The 18,608-nt window shown below is 49.5% G+C and overlaps 2 protein-coding genes across 12 annotated transcripts in view; one reads left to right on the plus strand and one right to left on the minus strand.

The window, feature by feature from the left end:
* The window catches only part of NRL (neural retina leucine zipper), a 34,635-nt gene that overhangs the window by 3,582 nt on the left and 12,445 nt on the right, over positions 1 to 18,608 (plus strand). The window contains exon 1 of one of the 6 annotated variants that reach the window (XM_055291747.2): positions 17,106 to 17,230. The exons of 2 other annotated variants lie outside the window; for them this stretch is intronic. In XM_055291747.2, coding sequence (XP_055147722.1) covers positions 17,159 to 17,230 — 72 coding nt within the window. In that variant the 5' untranslated portion in view covers positions 17,106 to 17,158. Of the gene's footprint in view, positions 1 to 17,105; positions 17,237 to 18,608 lie in introns of those variants that run through there. 3 more of the 6 variants (XM_055291748.2, XM_055291749.2, XM_055291746.2) reach the window with 3 other exon arrangements.
* On the minus strand, positions 7,573 to 17,578 carry PCK2 (phosphoenolpyruvate carboxykinase 2, mitochondrial). 6 transcript variants are annotated; one of them, XM_063609373.1, is made up of 11 exons: positions 17,444 to 17,492; positions 16,857 to 16,936; positions 14,581 to 14,826; positions 13,318 to 13,502; positions 13,027 to 13,230; positions 12,461 to 12,648; positions 11,976 to 12,138; positions 11,485 to 11,703; positions 8,810 to 8,947; positions 8,449 to 8,544; positions 7,573 to 8,193 (listed from the first exon to the last, which is right to left on the minus strand). In XM_063609373.1, the coding sequence occupies exons 4-11, from the start codon at positions 13,373 to 13,375 to the stop codon at positions 7,739 to 7,741; spliced, it is 1,521 nt and encodes a 506-aa protein (XP_063465443.1). In that variant the 5' UTR covers positions 13,376 to 13,502; positions 14,581 to 14,826; positions 16,857 to 16,936; positions 17,444 to 17,492; the 3' UTR covers positions 7,573 to 7,738. The 6 variants fall into 6 exon arrangements, with proteins under 6 accessions (XP_063465443.1, XP_055147705.1, XP_063465441.1 ...); XM_055291730.2 differs by lacking the exon at positions 16,857 to 16,936 and having other exon boundaries at positions 17,264 to 17,578; XM_063609371.1 differs by lacking the exon at positions 16,857 to 16,936 and having other exon boundaries at positions 17,444 to 17,530.

An 18,608-nucleotide genomic window follows, 5' to 3' on the forward strand; every position in this document is an offset into this window, starting at 1 on the left:
TGGCTAATTTTTTGTATTTTTCTTAGTAGAGACGGGGTTTCACCACGTTAGCCAGGATGGTCTCGATCTCCTGACCTAATGATCTGACTGCCTAGGCCTCCCAAAGTGCTGGGATTACAGGTGTGAGCCACCATGCCCGGCTGCATGTAAAAGATTTTTAAGCCTATGAACTTGATTATCTCACTATGACCTGTAATGTTTTTCAAAATGTGTAAGATCGTTTCTATCTTAGGGTATACAATGTGTCTATTGAAATAAATAAAATGGCATATCTTTAAAAATAATTATGGTGAAGTCATTTTGATAGACTCAATTTTGCCTATGCTGTCTTGATTTTGAAATTTGGTACGTTGCTTGGTTACAGTTTGTGAAGCACTTTTCATTTGGGTAACCTCTACTCTCTCCAGTTGCACTTAAAGTCACTTAAAGCCACAGAGAGGTTTTTCTACCTTCAGCACCCATTTTAGGACAATTTCTGGTAATTGCTAAGTAAATGTCAGCTAGTTGACTTCCTGCCTGACCTGTCTTGGCCTCTTTCCTGCTCATTAGCATCTCCACTAGAGGGCAGGCTGGGCTGGTGAGGAGAGAAGGAAAGGAGCATTTTCATTCTCTAGCTAACTCTGTCCTCTCCTCTACTGCAGCCCCCAGCTTGGTGACCACACAGAGCTCCTGGGACAGTTCTGTTTTTGGAGGTGACTGATGCTCATGCATGTGTTTGAACATTGCCTTATAGTATTCTCTGTGTCGATGGAAATGGAGAGTGTGCTAATAATTTACCTAGGAACTTAAAATGTGTTGACTAGAAAGCCACTAAGTAATTATGGGATGTTCTAATACTCTCATGTCTTGTGTCTGTAAAAATCAGATTTTTCTGTGTGTAGAGTAGGAGCTAGAGATGTAATATAAGTAAATACCCTTTAGTGGCCCCGGGTAGTGGCTCACACCTGTAATCCCAGCACTTTGAGAGGCTGAGGCAGGTGGATTGCTTGAAACCAGGAGTTCAAGACCAGCCTGGGCAACATAGTGAGACCCCATCTCTAAAAGAAAAAAAAATTAGCCAGGCGTGGTGGCTTGCACCTGTAGCTACTCGGGAGGCTGAGGCAAGAGGACCATTTGAGCCCAGGAATTCGAGGCTGCAGTGAGCTGTGATCACGCTACTGCATTACAGCCTGGGCAACAAAGCAAGACCGTGTTTCAAGAAAACACCAGAAAACCCTTTAGCCCTGATTTTGAATAGAACATATCAGTATGAGTTCATGAGGTTTTATCTTCTGTCACTATCCACCAAAAAGATCTAGAAACAATGACCAATCCGATATCAATGAACACTCCTAGCATCCAGATTGTGGTCTTAAAATGCCATTTCCCCCTGAAAGAAGCCAGAGCTTCTTAGAGAAAAAGCTGATTCCAGGTTTGGGGAAGGAAATGAACATGATGAGCCTGGAGCAACTTATACTGGATAGCCGGGAAGCAAGGAGTATGTATCATGTCAAAAGGACTCAGCTCTTTTTGGCCTAGCTTCCATAGCCAAATGTGGGACAATTTGAACATTTAATAAGGTCAGTTTAATAAACACTAAGTATGTTTAAATCCATGAGTTCATAATGTTTGTGTGTAACTAACTGGTTACCTTTTCGAAGGATGATAGGAAATCAAATCATTATTTTGAAGATGGTAAATAAAGATAAAGAATTAAGCAGTTATCTTGCTGTTCCTATATAAACGATACCTAGCCAGGCATGGTGGTACATGCCTGTAATCCCAGCTACTTGGGAGGCTGAGGCAGGAGAAGCGCTTGAACCTGGGAGGCGGAGGTTGCGGTGAGCCAAGATAGTGCCATTGCACTCCAGCCTGGGCAACAAGAGTGAACTCCGTCTCAAAAAAAAAAAAAAAAAAAAAAATATAAACGATACCACAGGGTAATGAAATAGAAGTGTCCATTTTATAAAATTATTGCAACTGTTATGACAACTCAAATATGGCTGTTTTGCAATCCCTAGTGAGTTAATGCATTTAGACACTGAACATCTGGGTCTGGATTCATCAATGGATAAATTGAAGGAAAAGAAAGGAATGGAGGGGGAATCTGTAGACTGATAGAGACTTGAAAGACATAGGAAAAAATTTTAAATGGGAGCAAGGTAAACTATAGTGTCTAAGGATCTACATTTAGGTGATCAAACTATAAAAAAATGCAAAGAAGTAATTATTACTCACCATAGTATCCACTATGGCAGGAAGGGGTGGCTATGATAGAGATGGGCAACAGAGTCGGGGTGGGGCGGGGCGGGGTTGGTGTCTGGCAAAGTTCTGTTTCTTTCCCTGAGTAATGTTCCAAAGGTGTTCACTTTATGATAGTTTATTCAGCCATACCTTTGTTTTAGATGGTTTTCTGTATGTGTGTTTTATTTTAAAATAAAAAGATTATAATGTGTTAACCATATTTTATCAGTTATCTGGAGCTGAAAGGCATGCAGCCCAATTTTATTCTAATTAATAAAAATAATTTTTAAGGCTAACACTTTCTTGTCCCTGTGCATTTAGATACCAGAAAGGTGCCTGGAACCCCAGTTCCCTGCCTCTTAGCTGGAGGGATTTATTTTTAAATCTATTTTCTTTCTCTCCTAGATTTTATTTACATTGCTCATGTTCCTTTTTAAACTGTAGAGTCAGCAATATGTAATATACGCTTACAGGGCCTACTCTAATCATTATAAAGTGAAAAGGTGATGATAGCTAACATGTATTAAATGGTTATTTGGTACCAGGCATAGTTCTGAGTGCTTTATTCCACTGACTCTTTTAATCTTCCCAACAAGACTGTAAAGTGTAGGCATTTCCATTTTACAGATGAAGCAACTGAGAGGCACCTCTGGCTGGAGTCTACTATGTGTTTAATACCTGTGCTATGCTGCTTCTGATGATATTCAGTTATCATATGGTATTTATGAAGCTAAGGATTTGGCTGTGTTTTATTATTATTTTTAAATTTTAAATTTTATTTATTTTATTATTATTTTTTTTGAGACAGAGTCTCACTCTGTCGCCCAGGCTGGAGTGCAGTGGCGTGATCTCAGCTCACTGCAACCTCAGCCTCCCGGGTTCAAGTGATTCTCCTGCCTCAGCTTCCTGAGTGGCTGGAATTACAGGCATGGGCCACCACGCCCGGCTAATTTTTGTATTTTAAGTAGAGATAGGGTTTCACCATGTTGGTCTGGCTGGTCTCAAACTGCTGACCTCAGGTGATCAGCCCACCTCGGCCTCCCAAAGTGTGAGCCACCGCGCCTGGCCGGCTGTGTTTTAAAGTACAATATACTCCATTGCTAACTTTATTCTAACCTCTGTTCCACTCTGACCTTTAGATTTTTACACATTCTGGCTGGTCACTGGCATTTCCTATGAGAATGCTTGGCGTTTCCTCTTCTACTTTTTTCCTTTGAGGGAGTTCCCAATAATTCCATTTTATTTGTTGAAGTTTGTTCCCTTTTTCTGGGTAAAGACTACCATACTACCCACCTTAGGTTATACATTCTCTCAGCCTGATCCAGATTGCACAGAAGTTATCCTAAGCTGATGCCCCTGACTCATGTGAGATCACTGCACTGTTTTCCTGATTACTGTCCAAAGTTGATTTCAGATGAATTTAGGCTAAGACCTTGCTGCTCTAAACTGTAGTCCGCAGACCGGCAGCATCAGCATTACCCAGGAGCTTGTAAGGAAAACAAAATCTTGAGGCTGCTACAGACTGGCTGAGTGACAATCTGCATTTTAACAAGATCTCCAGGTGATTCAAAGGCACTTTTAAGTTTGAGAAACACGGAATAGGGGACTTTTTATTTTTTTATTTTTTTTTTGAGACGGAGTCTTCCTCTGTCCCCCAGGCTGGAGTGCAATGGCATGATCTTGGCTCACTGCAACCTCTGCCTCCTGAGTTCAAGTGATTCTCCTAAATAGCTGGGATTATAGGCACCTGCCATCATGCCTGGCTAATTTTTGTATTTTTGTAGAGGAGGGGTTTTACCATGTTGGCCAGGCTGGTCTTGAACTCCCGATCTCAGGTGATCCACCCTCCTTGGCCTCCCAAAGTGCTGGGATTACAGGCATGAGCCACTGCACCCTGCGGAATAGGTGACTTCTAAGGTCCTTGCAGTTCTAGATGTCTATACTACTATGAAAGACATGTCTTTGGAGTTTTATCACTTTAACCCTTAGCTCTATTGTTTACTAACTGTGAAGCTTTGGACAAATTACTTGACCTCTCTGTGCCTTTGTTACTTCATCTGTAAAATGGTAATTCCCCCAAAGGGTTATTAGGTATGTGCTTAGAACAGTGCCTTGTTGGGAATAGGCCCTCAAAATCTGGCCATAAACTGGCCCCAAAACTGGCCATAAAGAAAATCTCTGCAGCACTGTGACATGTTTGTGATGGCCATGTCATCCACGCTGGAAGGTTGTGGGTTTACCGGAATGAGGGCAAGGAACACCTGGCCCACCCAGGGTGGAAAACCGCTTAAAGGCGTTCTTAAACCACCAACAATAGCATGAGTGATCTGTGCCTTAAGGATATGCTCCTGCTGCAGATAACTAGTCAGAGCCCATCCCTTTATTTCGGCCCATCCCTTTGTTTCCCTTACTTTTAGTTAATCTATAATCTATAAAAACAATGCTTATCACCGACTTGCTGTCAATAAATATGTGGGTAAATCTCTATTTGAGGCTCTCAGCTCTGAAGGCTGTGAGACCCCTGATTTCCCACTTCATACCTCTATATTTCTGTGTGCGTGTCTTTGATTCCTCTGGTGCCACTGGGTTAGGGTCTCCCTGACTGAGCTGGCCTCGGCAAGCGGTGCCCATATGTGGGGGCTTGAATCCAGGTCGAAGGGTTGCCAGAGCGATGGTTGGAGAACGTGGAACTAAGCTGGAGGACACCCGAGTACTCTTAAAACAGTCCCTGTGGTGAGTAAGAAGGGGAGCTCGGAAACATCGGGGTAACAATGGGACAAGTGTGGGCTGTGGTTTGTTCCACCTTGGAACGTTTTCACACTGATGATGAGGAGGAAGGAAAGTATAATGAAGTAACAGAAGAAGTAACAGAGCAGGTTTGTTTGCCAGCTAAAGCTAAAGTGGCAAAGGAGGGACAGGTTCATCCCTACCCTTCTGCACCCATCATTATTATTTTGAAGAAAAAGAGTGGCCTGACTCTCCAGATCTTTCTTTTCCGGAGGTCACTGGGTGAAAAGTAGTTGCCCCAGTGACTGTTCAAGCAGTGCCTCGAGTGACTGCTCTCAGTTCTATTCAGGCAGGAATTCAGCAAGCTAGACGAGAGGGTGATTTAGAGGCTTTGGCAGTTGCCTGTTAGAATACACCCCCCAGATCAACATTATAGCTACATTTGAGCCTTTTCCTTTTAAATTACTCAAAGAATTTAAACAAGCTATTAATCAGTATGGACCAGGTTCTCCTTTTGTAATGAGACTGTTAAAGAATATTGCTGTTTCCAGTCAGATGATTCCTACTGACTGGGATGCTCTTACTAGAGCTTGTCTTAACTCCTGCTCAGTTCTTACAATTTAAAACTTGGTGGGCAGATGAAGCATCCATTCAGGCTGCTCGCAACGCCCAGTCCCAACCTCAAATTAATATAACTGCAGACCAACTTTTCTGGGTCAGCGGCGGGGCTGGTTTAGATGCACAAGTGGTCATGCAGGATGATGCCATAGAACAGCTTAGAGGAGTGTGCATTAGAGCTTGGGAAAAAAATCACTTCATGTGGAGAACAATACCCTTCCTTTAGTGTTGTAAAGCAGGGACCAAAAGAACCGTACGCAAATTTTATAGCTCAGTTACAGGCGTCTCTTAAAAGGTGATTGTAGATTTGGCTGCTCAGGATATAGTGTTGCAGTTATTAGCTTTTGACAATGCTAATCCTCATTGCCAGGCTGCTCTGTGACCTGTTAGAGGAAAAGTACATTTAGTTGATTATATCAAGCTCTGTGATGGTATCAGAGGTAATCTGCACAAAGCTACTTTGTTGGCACAGGCAATGGCAGGACCAAGAGTGGATAAAGGAAATACTCCATTTCTTGGAGCTTGTTTTAACTGTGGGAAGCATGGTCATACTAAAAAAGAATGTAGAAAAAATCAGCGAGTTAGGCCACCAGATAGGAGAAAAAAGAAAACTGCTGAGCCTGAAATATGTCCAAAATGTAAAAAAGGAAAACATTGGGCTAATCAGCATCACTCTAATCAAAGAAGGGGGACATGTTGGGAATAGGCCCCCAAAATCCGGCCATAAACTGGCCCCAAAACTGGCCATAAACAAAATCTCTGCAGCACTGTGACATGTTTGTGATGGCCATGACACCCACGCTGGAAGGTTGTGGGTTCACTGGAAGGTTGTGGGTTCACTGGAATGAGGGCAAGGAACACCTGGCCCACCCAGGGTGGAAAACTGCTTAAAGGTGTTCTTAAACCACAAACAATAGCATGAGCGATCTGTGCCTTAAGGACATGCTCCTGCTGCAGATAACCAGCCAGAGCCCATCTCTTTATTTTGACCCATCCCTTTGTTTCCCGTAAGCAATACTTTTAATCTATAATCTATAAAAACAATGCTTATCACTGACTTGCTATCAGTAAATACGTGGGTAAATCTCTGTTTGAGGCTCTCAGCTCTGAAGGCTGTGAGACCCCTGATTTCCCACTCCACACCTCTATATTTCTGTGTGCGTGTCTTTAATTCCTCTATTGCAGCTGGGTTAGGGTCTCCCTAACTGAGCTGGTCTCGGCAGTGCCTGGCACACAGAAGGTGCTACAGAAGTGTTGCTAGCTGTCCTAATATTGAATATGCTTCCGTAAATACTATGCAACTCCTAGTGCCAGGTAAGGCAGGGGGAAGAACAAATTTGAGAACTGACAATGAAGCCACTTCACTGGAGAATGGGGTTGTAGAGGCTTCTGCAATCTAAGTGGGAGATCAGGAATAATTTTAGGCCTGGGGGCTGTACTGAGCAGCTTGCTGAGGCCCTCACTTTTTTTTTTTTTTTTTTTTTTGAGATGGAGTTTTGCTCTGTTGCCCAGGCTGGAGTGTGCAGTGGTGCAACCTTGACTTACTGCAAGCTCTGCCTCCTGGGTTCACACCATTCTCCTGCCTCAGCTTCCCAAATAGCTAGGACTACAGGCGCCTGCCACCACGTCCAGCTATTTTTTTTTTTTTTTGTATTTTTAGTAGTGATGGGGTTTCACCGTGTTAGCCAGGATAGTCTCAATCCCCTGACCTTGTGAATTGCCCGCCTCAGCCTCCCAAAGTGCTGAGATTATAGGCATGAGCCACCACACCCGGCCTCACCTTTTTTTTTTTTTTTTTTTTTTTTAAAGAACTCAGGACATAGAGCAGATAATGTCTTCTCCCAGCAATTCCTATGTCTGTGACCCAGTTCTAGAGCTGCCTGTAAAACAGATCTTTGATTGTGCCGGGCTGTGCTTCTTCCAGGGGCTGGAGGAAGAAGATTGTGAGATTGGTGTTAGAGGGAAGCCTGTGAAGATAGGTGGGAAATGAAAACAGCACAAATCTTGTGTAAAATAGATAAGCATCTCTTATTATTGGACAGTCTTTGTGGGAAGGTCTATGGCACATTGAAGATGTTAGTTAATATCAAATTGCTCATATTTTCTGCAAGGTGGCTTCCCTATTCCCAGATGAGGGTACTATGTCCTCTTGCTAGACTAGGGCCTCAGGTCACATTTTGTGCACACGTCTCTCCAGGGCTTCAAGCTCAGCCAACACCTCTTTGGGCAGATCCTGGTTGACCTGCTCTGTCAGGTAGCTCCGAATGTCACGAACCTCCTGTTCCCAGAAGTCCTTGGGGAGGGAGAACAGCTGAGTGGTGTCTATAGCTCTGAGGCCGCTGAGATCCAAGGCTCCTTCCTTTGGCACCAACCCAATGGGTGTCTCTCGGGCACTGTCCTCCCCCTCTAATCGCCGGCAGATCCAGTCTAGCACCCGAGCATTCTCCCCAAAGCCTGGCCACAGGAAGTGCCCTGCCTCGTCACGCCGGAACCAGTTGACATGGAAGATACGGGGCAGCTGGGCCCCCTTGCGCCCTTCCATGCTCAGCCAATGTTCCAGGTAGTGCCCGAAGTTGTAGCCAAAAAAGGGCCGCATAGCAAATGGGTCGTGCATGATGATCTTCCCTAGGGAGGGAAGCAAGATGGGTAAGGAATCTTCCTTCTCACTGGGGAAGGGAAGGGCACCCTGCATCCAGTTGGAGGAAGCTGTGAAAGGCTTATGGTTCTGAATATCTTCAGCGATGGGGAAAAGATAGAAGTGGGAAGAGGTGGGGCCATATCAGACTCCAGGGGTGGACAAAAGGAAGGTCTGACCCAGGAAGGGAGACAGGAGGTGCTGTGTGCACACAGAGGAGAGAGAGGAATGGCGAGGGTGCTCACCTTTGTGTTCTGCTGCAGCAGTGGACTCAGAGCGCATGGCGCTGCCCACAAACACCCCATGACGCCAGTTGAAGGCCTCGTATACCAGGGGTACCCCTAGATCACCAACGAACAGAGTCACAGGCAGCCCTTTTCTTTGGACCCTAACTCCAGCCCTTCCGGTGAGCTTGACTGCTACTCTCTCTCCTAAGACCTTGGCTATCCCATTTTCAGACCCTTTGCCTCCTCCCAAGTTTGCATTCACCAGGGGAGAACTCTGGAGACAGGTGAGATCCAGGCTGAGGCTCAGGATCAGAGGGAGGTAGGCCCTAATACAGAGATAGCCCTTTTGCCAAGAACATGGAGCTCATATGTTGTTTACCTTTGGGTCTGCGGCCACCAAAGATGATGGCGTCAATGGGGACACCCTCTGGGGCCTCCCAGGCTGGGTCCATGATGGGGCACTGGCGAGCCGGGGCACAAAAACGAGAGTTGGGATGTGCACAGGGCTCCTTGTCACCTGGCAGAGGAAATACAAACACTATTATTTCCAAGGTCATGTTGACCCCCAACACACACATACATGGGCACACATTCTTGCAGGGTTCTTTTTTTTTTTTTTGCCTCATCAGCTGCCTAGAACCTTGTGTGATAAGGAGCAGAGGGAAGGGGGCCAGGGCATCTCCAAGAGCTCAAGTTATTTAGCCATGAAGGTGCAGCCAGCTGAGCTATGTGAGAAAAGAGTGGGAGAGGAATTGGGGTTTGGCAGGGCACTAATGTTTGTACCAAGCTACTGGCACTTGGCACTGACCAGGACTCAAGGGAATGGGGTTAGATATGGGCATAAGGTTATAATAACTTTTCCCCCAGAAACTATTTCATTATTTGTGAGACTATTATTTAAATAAATACCCAAACCTAATGCAAAAACTGAGAATGTCAGCTTAGTACTTCAGAGAATTGACTTTCCGTCAGCAAACCGGGGAAGACAGACTCTCCTAAGTTATCAAAATGCAAATAGGAATTTATTTTATCTTTTTATTTTTGAGGCAGAGTCTTGCTCTGTTGCCCAGGCTGTAGTGCAGTGGTGCAATCTTGGCTTACTGCAACCTCCGCCTCCCAGGTTCAAACAATTCTCTTGCCTCAGCCTCTGCAGTAGCTGGGATTACAGGCACCCACCACCGTGCCTGGCTGATTTTTTTGTATTTTTAATAGCGATGGGGTTTCACCATGTTGGCCAGGCTGGTTTCAAACTCCTGACCTTAGGTGATCTGCCCACCTCGGCCTCCCAAAGTGCTAGGATTACAGGCATGAGCCACTGCGCCTGGCCTGATTTTATTTATTTAGTTAGTTAATTTATTTATGAGACAGAGTCTCACTTTGTCACCAGGCTTGAGTGCAGTGGCACAGTCTCATCTCACTGCAACCTCTGCCTCCTGGGATCAAGCAATTTTCCTGCCTCCTGAGTAGCTGGGATTACAGGCGTGAGCCACCATGCCCAGCTAATTTTTGTATTAGAGACGGGGTTTTGCCATGTTGTCAGGCTGGTCTCGAACTCCTGACCTCAGGTGATCCAACCGCTTCGGCCTCCCAAAGTGCTGGGATTATAGATGTGAGTCAGTGTGCCCGGCAAGGAATTGATTTTAAAGCTAACAAAATGTTGGTGATTTCCCTGCCCTGCTTAGACCCTGATGAAGTGATAGGGCTTGAAGAATAGAGATAGGGATATCACATGGGTAGGGATAACCTCAGGAGCCCAGGTCACACTTGGCACCTTCAGGTGTCCTGGGGGGGGATTGGGACTAAGTCAGTGGCACATGTATGAAGCACCACTGTGTGGCCCCTGAGTGGACATGGTGCCTTCTCTGCTGGAGGTTGCTGGTCAGACCTGGGGAGTGGGGAAGCCACGGGGCCAAAATCCTCACCCTCTCCCATCCGCCGGCTTCTGCCTGCCATTGCAGATAAGAGCTATCCTTCATCAGCACCCAGTGCAGGATCCTAACACAGGGTATTATTCTGGGAATTGAAGCTGGGGACAAGATGCCCTAGTTATGCCCCCAAATCTGGAGATGATGAAAGGGTTGGGGAACTAGCCTGTGGGGAAAGATGAAAGTTTCCTGGATTTCTCAGTTGGGTGGGAAGGCTGAGGGGGGCTTAATGATGGTGTTAGTAAAAATAAAGGGTGATTAGATAAAGCAAGGAGCGTGACTGCTAGGCCAGCTTGGCAAACCTGAATATAGGCTTCAGTGACCACAAGGCCACCCTCCCCTCCCGTGCTCTTCTTTGCCCCCGCCTCTTGGTGTCTGGACTGCCTGACTGCAGAAGACCATGGAAAGAATACTGAAGGTCCAGAGTGCAGGGCTGAGGGGGAGGTGGGACTCCCAGGCGCCCAGGGTAATGACAGGATTCAGAAACTAGCTTCTGAGAAAGACTCAAGCACTGACCTGATTTTGTTTGTAGAAAGGATTGGGGTGAATGCTTTGGAGGGACAGGGGAAGGGTGAGGGTAACAATACTGAACTTTAGACAGTGGTTATTATACAGGGGACAGTGGGAGCCAAGTGGCAGGAGGAGAGTTGGAGCAGAGGAGGCAGCTTTCCTTTTTTCCTAATGGGCCAAACTTTATGGATAGTGCTTGGAGCCAAATACCTTCTGTAAGAATGTTCAAAAGTCCTTCCTTTTCCTTTCATTAAAAAAATCCAGCTTGTATTTATTATTGAGAATTTACTGTGTATTTGTCAGTGTGCTAAGCCCTTTTTATGCACTATTTAATCCTCCAAAAACCTCATGAGATAGGCACTATCACGACTACCTTCATTCAACTGATGTGGAAACTAAAGCTTAGGGAAGTTGAGCAACTTAGCCAGATCACAAAACCAGTGACTAGTGGAGTTGGGACATGAACTGAGATTTTGCCTGGTCCTGGAAACTGCAAACGTTCATGACTTCTGTGCCTCCTGGCAGTCCTAGAAGATGGTTGGAGGTTGCGGAGAAAGCTTTTCCACCATTAAGGTGCTGAGGCCTGGAGGCTGTGCCACACCTTCCCCACCGCACATACCAGGTTTCCAGGGTTTGCCCAGCCAGGAGGTCACAGTAACACCAGGTGGAAGAGGCCGGTCAATGCCCTCCCAGTACACGCCACCATCGCTGGTCTCAGCCACATTGGTAAAAATAGTGTTACTCTGGATTGTAGCCATGGCATTGGGATTGGTGGTGGCAGAGGTACCAGGGGCAACCCCAAAGAAGCCGTTCTCAGGGTTGATGGCCCGGAGTCGACCTGTTAGGAGAAGTGAAAGAAAGGAAGGACCAAACAAGGAAAACTTGAGATGTAAGACCAAAGAAGGTCCTGCTCCACCCCACCCTGTCCTGAGATGGACCCAAGATCTGATGAGGAAAGGCTGTCTCTAGGGTGGCTGGGCTGCCAGAGGAATGGAGCAGGGTTGGGTGTTCAGGAAACTTTCTCACTGACAGTCACTGTGAACACTAGAAAGGAGACCCCGAGGCTCTGACAAGAGCCAGAACCAAGAGTGTGATCTGAGGGTCCCTCACCTTCACTGTCAAACCTCATCCAAGCAATGTCATCCCCCACACACTCCACTTTCCAGCCTGGTAGTGCGGGCCGCATCATAGCCAGGTTGGTCTTGCCACAGGCACTAGGGAAGGCGGCTGCCACATAGCGCTTCTTCCCTGCAGGGCTGGTGATGCCTAGGATCTGTGCATTGGGGAGAGAGGGAATAAGAAAGAGGTCACCAAAGGTCAGGGCATGGTCTGCATGGGGAAGGGCAGCTAGGGTTTAATAGGGAGGACCAATGTTTATTCACTAGGTAAGTGACTGCCCTGCCATCAGGCCTGGGTTAGTGGCAGGGGAAACCTCAACATTCAGCAGCCTGAGGCTAAAGCTTTGGGCCTTCAAGTAGAGTCCTCACCCACCAGCCTGGCACCTGGCAGGAGGGAGGTGAGGCTGAGCCAGACTGGCCAGGCCCCACCCCTAGCCCTGTCCCCGGCAGCTGCCCTGCTTCTCACCAGGCCCTCACCAGCATGTGCTCTGCCAGCCAGCCCTCATCCCGGGCCAGCCGAGAGGCGATGCGTAGGGCAAAGCACTTCTTGCCCAGCAGGGAGTTGCCACCATAGCCGCTGCCGAAGGAGACGATCTCCCACTGGTCGGGCACGTGGCCAATCAGGGTTTTCTCTGGGTTGCACGGCCACTTGCTCACCGGCTCCCCTGGGGACAATGGGGTCATGGGGCTGCTGGCAGCGGCATCAGGAACTGGGATGTCAGGGGCCGGAGGGATCAGGGATTGGCAGGAGAGACACTTGGGAGCAGTAGCTTTGGGATTTGGCAGGGGTGGCTGAAGCCCCCCCACCTCATAATAACCATTAGCTTCCATGCCCCTATTCTTGGACATGGATTTTTCTCAATCTTGTGCAAAGTGCTCTGCAAACACAGCCTCATCCCTCTGCTGGGACTGCTGCTCTGGATCTTGGGAATTAGGTTGCCAGAGAGGACAGGTTCTTAGGGTCTGTGGAGAGGTAGGATTTGGGATTTCCTCCAAGTACAAGAAGGCCTCTGTGTCCCCCTTGGAGCAGAGCAGGTGCTTACCATGTCCTGTCAGGGGCTGGCCCACAGAGTGCAGACACTTGACAAAGTCACCATCTCCCAGGGCCTGAAGCACGGGTGTCCCCAGTCGGGTCATAATACGCATGCTTGCCACCACATAGGCTGAGTCAGTGAGCTGCACCCCAATGCGGGACAGCGGGGAGCCCACAGGACCCATGCTGAATGGAAGCACATACATGGTGCGGCCTGTGGAGGAAGGCATCCCCTGGATGAAGGGTTCCAAACCTGTTCATATCTTCCATGCCCTTGCCACTGTGCCCCTGCCCTGGTTACCCTGCATGCAGCCTGGAAACCTCTCATCCACAGCTCGCTGGAAATCAGCTGGGGACATCCAGTTGCCCAGCTGCCCACGGGCCCCACCGGCCGGGAGAGGTACCGTGTCCCGCTGAGAAGGAGTTACAATCACCGTCTTGCTCTCTACTCGTGCCACATCCTTGGGGTCTGTGCGGGCCAGCCAGCTGGGGAAGAGGGGATTGTCAGGAAGATGGTGGCCAGCAGGTTTCCCTTGTCCCTAGACCCACTTTTTCAAGTCCAACTTTGACTCCAGGTCTTCTGTTGGCCTTATTTTTCCCCACCCAATCACATCTCAGTCCCTTCCTCCAGGCTTTGTCCCATCTAAGGGGTGTTCCCCAAGGTCCCAGCCCTCTGGGGGTCTCTGCCCCTGGCAAAAGCTCCCTGAACTGGTGAGGAAAAAAAAAAAAAAAGCAAAGGATCTTATTTATATCAGCTTCTTCATTTAACATTAAAATAAAATACAAACTACAAACCAGGCTGGGCGCAGTGGCTCATGCCTGTAATCCCAGCACTTTAGGAGGCTGAGGTGGGTGGATCACTTGAGGTTAGGAGTTTGAGACCAACCTGGCCAACATGGTGAAACCATGTCTCTACTAAAAATACAAAAATCAGCTGGGCGTGGTGGCGCATGCCTGTAATCCCAGCTACTCCGGAGGCTGAGGCAGGAGAATTGCTTGAACCCGGGAGGCAGAGGTTGTTGTGAGCTGAAATCATGCCACTGCACTCCAGCCTGGGTGATACAGTGAGACTCTGTCTCAAAACAAAAACAAAAAAAACAAAAAAAAAATCCCAGTTTCTTTCTTTTTTTTTTTTTTTTGAGTCAGAGTTTCGCTCTTATTGCCCAGGCTGGAGTGCAATGAAGCGATCTTGGCTCATTGCAACCTCCGCCTCTTGGGTTTAAGTGATTCTTCTGCCTCAGCCTCCCAAGTAGCTGGGATTACAGGCATGTGCCGCCATACTGGGCTAATTTTTGTATTTTTTGTTTTTTTTTAGTAGAGATGGGCTTTCTCCATGTTGGTCAGGCTGGTCTCAAACTCCCGAAACCTGATGATCCACCAGCCTTGGCCTCCCAAAGTGCTGGGATTATAGGCGTGAGCAAATCCCAGTTTCTGAGTCCGTTTACCCCAAAGCTCTCATTCTTGTTCATTCCGTTGGGATGTTCTAATTAAGTTGATTTTGCCTTGGTGAACCCAAAGTGGCCTCAGTGCACCTATCTTGCAGGTTGTGGAGCCCAAGGCTTACCAGTTATTGTACTTGGGGAGCTTTCGGATGAGGCCCTGCTGCTCCAGCAGGGTCAGTGTGGCAGTATTCTCAGCCTCAGTTCCATCACAGATGTGGATGCCCTCTGGTTGGCACAGGCGGGCACTGTGCTCTACAAAATCTCGAATGCCAGTGGGGAGCTGGCCCAGATCTCCACTAAGCACTCGCAGGGTCTGGATGCTACGGCATGATGGCCAGCCCAAGGGGCTCAGCCCATGCCAGCTAAGCCTATAGGAGAAACAGAGGCAATGAGCTAGCTGCTGTCATCGAGAGTGGACAAGGCAGGTGGTGGAGAGACAGAAAGCTTGGGCTGCAGCCTGCTAAAACATGTCTGCATGCAGGGACCATGAAGAGCAGGTTGCAGTTGGTGTGTGGGATGTGTTCAAGACACATGTATCTTGTAGCCTTTATGAGGCTTGAGGAGGGTGTCTCCTGCTCAGCGAGGGACAGATATGGCCAAATGAGCAAAAAAGGCACATGCCTGGCTGTGTGGAAGTATACATGTAGGCATGCTGATGTTACTGCATGTGTAGCCCATGCCCATGTTTAACTGTTTAATCAACGTTTAGAAATAAGTAGGGAGATGGCTGGGCTTGGTGGCTCACGCCTGTAATCCCAGCACTTTGGGAGGCCGAGGCAGGTGGATCACGAGGTCAGGAGATCAAGACCATTCTGGCCAACATGGTGAAACCCCATCTACTAAAACTATAAAAATTAGCTGGATGTGGTGGCGTGTGCCTCTAGTCCCAGCTACTCAGGAGGCTGAGGCAGGAGAATTGCTTGAACCCGGGAGGTGGAGGTTGCAGTGAGCCGAGATCGTGACACTGCACTCCAGCCTGGGCAACAGAGCAAGACTCTGTCTCAAAAAAAAAAAAAAAAAAGAAATGAGTAGGGGCCTTTGGCCCAAGTGTCAAGACAAGAAGTTGGGCCCAGGTGACAACTTCATATGTCTGGTGTTTGAAGCCTCATCCATTTTATTTCCATTTTCAAGTACAGTTTTTTATAAATTAAAATGGCAGCTGTTTTTATTCTTTCCTTCTGGTGTGTATGCTGTAAGACTATGAAAGCCCCAGGCAAAGGTCCCAGTCTTTCCAGTGCCAGGTTTCTAGATGAGGGCTCTTGCACAGAGAATAGGTGACTGGATGCTGGGCTTCCAGGCCCTGATCTGCTGCTGCCCACTTGGACCAACAATGATTGCATAAAATGTTGCCCTCGGGTAAGTATTTTTGAACTGTGTGGAAGGTTGACCACTGGGGAATGAGTGTCACTGGCTGGGGCCCATGGGCTGAATTCTCAGGAGGACAGTGTCCTGTTGTCTGGCCTCTCATGGCCCTGGGAGACAGAGAAGCAAGGTCTGCTCTGATTGGCCTGGACCCAAGGTGGAGTAAGCCCGAGAGAGCAAAGACCATGAAAGGGATGTTACTCTCCTCCTCTAACAAGGCCTCGCCCATCAGAAACTGCCCCCACACCCAAGACCACGTGACCCCGTGCTTCCCCTGGCTTTCCTTCCTAGAGGCCACATGCCTAGAGAGCTTTGGTGTTGGTGGGAGGGTGGAACAGCAGCCTGCTGGCAGCTCAGACTCAGAGGGTGTTAGCCTGGGGAAGGGAGAAAGCTCAGAGCATGGATGCGGGTGCTTGAGTCTGGCTGGGGTAGAAGCTAGGGTGGTTTCCGCTAAAGCAGGATAGATGATCAGTGTGGCCCCAGGGGCAGGGGAGGAGGGCTGCTGGGACCTGGGTCTGTTCCTGCCTCAGAGGGAAGTTCTCTGTGAGCATTAATTTTCAAGCACACAGTCTTGAGGAGAGCCTCTCTCCAGCTGGAGCCTGGCTCACGTTATCTCTTGTGAAGCCCCCACACCCTCCTACAGCCCTCTAAGTGGGACCTTTCCTTCAGAGACCACCCACAAGGGCTGCCCAAGTGGAACGGGCTGTGCGACAGATGTGGGTCACTTCCGACTCGGACAAAAGCTGAGAAGAGAGGCCTCAGAGAATAAATAGGAGACTAAGAAGATGGGCAAACAGGAAGAGCCTGGGGGCTCCAGGCCTGGACAGAGGAAGAAGCAAGCTATGTAAGAAACGAAGGCAACTTGGCGCCCTCCTCCCATCTTGCTTGCCTCCCTCCCCTGGCCCCAGGTCCCTCCGGCTGCCCTGGACTTCCCGCCAGGTTCCAGTCCTTCCAGTCTGGGAGAGGCCGGGAATGGATGTTTAACCTTCCACTTTCTTTAGGGGGCTCTGAGCTCAGTCTCCCGGGGCTCACGTACCCTTGTCCCCAGGGCCCTGCTACCTCTCGAAGTACCCTGGAGCGCTGGCTGACAGCCCGTTAGAGGTCCGAGGGAGGTATCTGGGAAGGAAAGGAGGATATGCGGAGACCCGGCTCAGCAGAGACGAGCGAGGAGGGAGAGGAAGTTCTGAGAGTGACAGAGATCGCGCGGTCAGAGGCGAGCGAGGCAGAGAAGGGGAGGTGCGGGCGGAAACGAAGAGCACCGGCCGGCCGCCCTCCCAAGAGACGCGCGGCGCGGGAGGCTGGACCCACAGCAGTCGCCCCTGCCCGCCTCCGCCTAGGATGGGAAACCTGGCGGAGGCTGAGAGCAAGAGAGCGCCACTGGCAGCCCCGAGGGGACGAGCGCAGCGGAAGGTGCGGGTGGGCCCCGGGCCGGGGGTCACTCACCGCAGGCCGGGGCGGTACAATGCGGCCATGGCACCTGGGCAGGGGCTGCGGGGTGGCCAGGAACCGAGCGGAGCCGGGGAGGTATGGAAGGCGGGGAAGGAGGGAGCGCGGCGAAGCGAGCCACAGCAGAGGCTGGCGGGAGGCGCTTAAAAAGGAGGGGGGCAGGCGCGGGGGCGGAACCTGGCAGGGTTGGCACTAGGTTTCCTCCGTCCCGCCGGCAGGCCAGCTCCCTCGGCCCCGGGGCTCCAGGCCCCAGGTCAGCCCAGCCGCCGCCCCAACCCCTGCCTCCCAACCGCCAAACCCACCTCTCCCATTGGAGGACTGGGTCCACTCTTCGGCCCCCGACTTCGAGGCCCCGCCCCCCATCTGCCACCGCCCTCCCAGCCGCACATGATGTAACTTTGAGGACTCTTGCTCCCGGGAGAGACACTAGGTGGCAAACACGCTAGGAACGAGGGGCGAGGCCAGGGGCGGGAGACCACAGGGGCCAGACGTCTAGAAGTTAGGGGGTTGGGCATTGCCTTTCCAGTTCCTCCTCCTGGGGACGCGACACCCTGAGTCCTGGGCCTTTCTGTAGTCCAAGTGCCCAATGCTAAGGTCCACTTAGTCCCCAACTCCTAAATCCCCGTTTCTCCTCCTGATCAAGGCTCCTTTCTGCCTTACCATGAAATGGTGGAGTCTCTCCACCCCTGGGTCTCTTCCTTGGTCCTCTGATCTGGTCATTCTCCTCCCCCGGCACACCCCCTCTCCCCCCGACGGAGTCTTACTCTGTCACCCAGGCTGGAGTGCAGTGGCGCGATCTCGGCTCACTGCACACTCTGCCTCCCGGGTTCAAGCAATTCTCCTGCCTCAACCTCCAGAGTAGCTGGAATTACAGGCGCCCGCCACCACACTCGGCTGATTTTTTGTATTTTTTGTAAAGACGGGGTTTCTCCATGCTGGCCAAGTTGGTCTCCAACTCCTGACCTCGTGATCCGCCCGCCTTGGCCTCCCAAAGTGCTGAGATTACAGGCTTGAGCCACCACGCCCGGCCTGGTCATTCTTTCTCTCCACAATCCAATGAGGAAACGCATCTGCCCACCCAACTACCACCATAAAGTCCTCAGTTGATTTCTCAGTCCTCAGATCAGAGGACCAAGGAAGAGACCCAGGGGTGGAGAGACTCCACCATTTCATGGTAAGGCAGAAAGGAGCTTTGATCAGGAGGAGAAACGGGGATTTAGGAGTTGTGGACTAAGTGGACCTTAGCGTTGGGCACTTGGACTACAGAAAGGCCCAGGACTCAGGGTGTCGTGTCCCCAGGAGGAGGAACTGGAAAGGCAATGCCCAGCCCCCTAACTTCTAG

Source organism: Symphalangus syndactylus, chromosome 9, assembly GCF_028878055.3.
Source record: "Symphalangus syndactylus isolate Jambi chromosome 9, NHGRI_mSymSyn1-v2.1_pri, whole genome shotgun sequence".
Lineage (NCBI taxonomy): Eukaryota > Metazoa > Chordata > Mammalia > Primates > Hylobatidae > Symphalangus > Symphalangus syndactylus.

What these genes read in the sequence shown, in the direction of transcription:
- PCK2 (XM_055291730.2), bottom strand. Translation starts at nt 17,292, where the DNA reads ATGGCCGCATTGTACCGCCCCGGCCTGCG. An exon ending in GTTTCCAGGCTGCATGCAGG is followed by an intron (nt 13,231 to 13,317) that starts GTAACCAGGGCA and finishes CTTCCTCCACAG; the next exon opens with GCCGCACCATGTATGTGCTT. An exon ending in GATGAGGTTTGACAGTGAAG is followed by an intron (nt 11,704 to 11,975) that starts GTGAGGGACCCT and finishes TTCTCCTAACAG; the next exon opens with GTCGACTCCGGGCCATCAAC.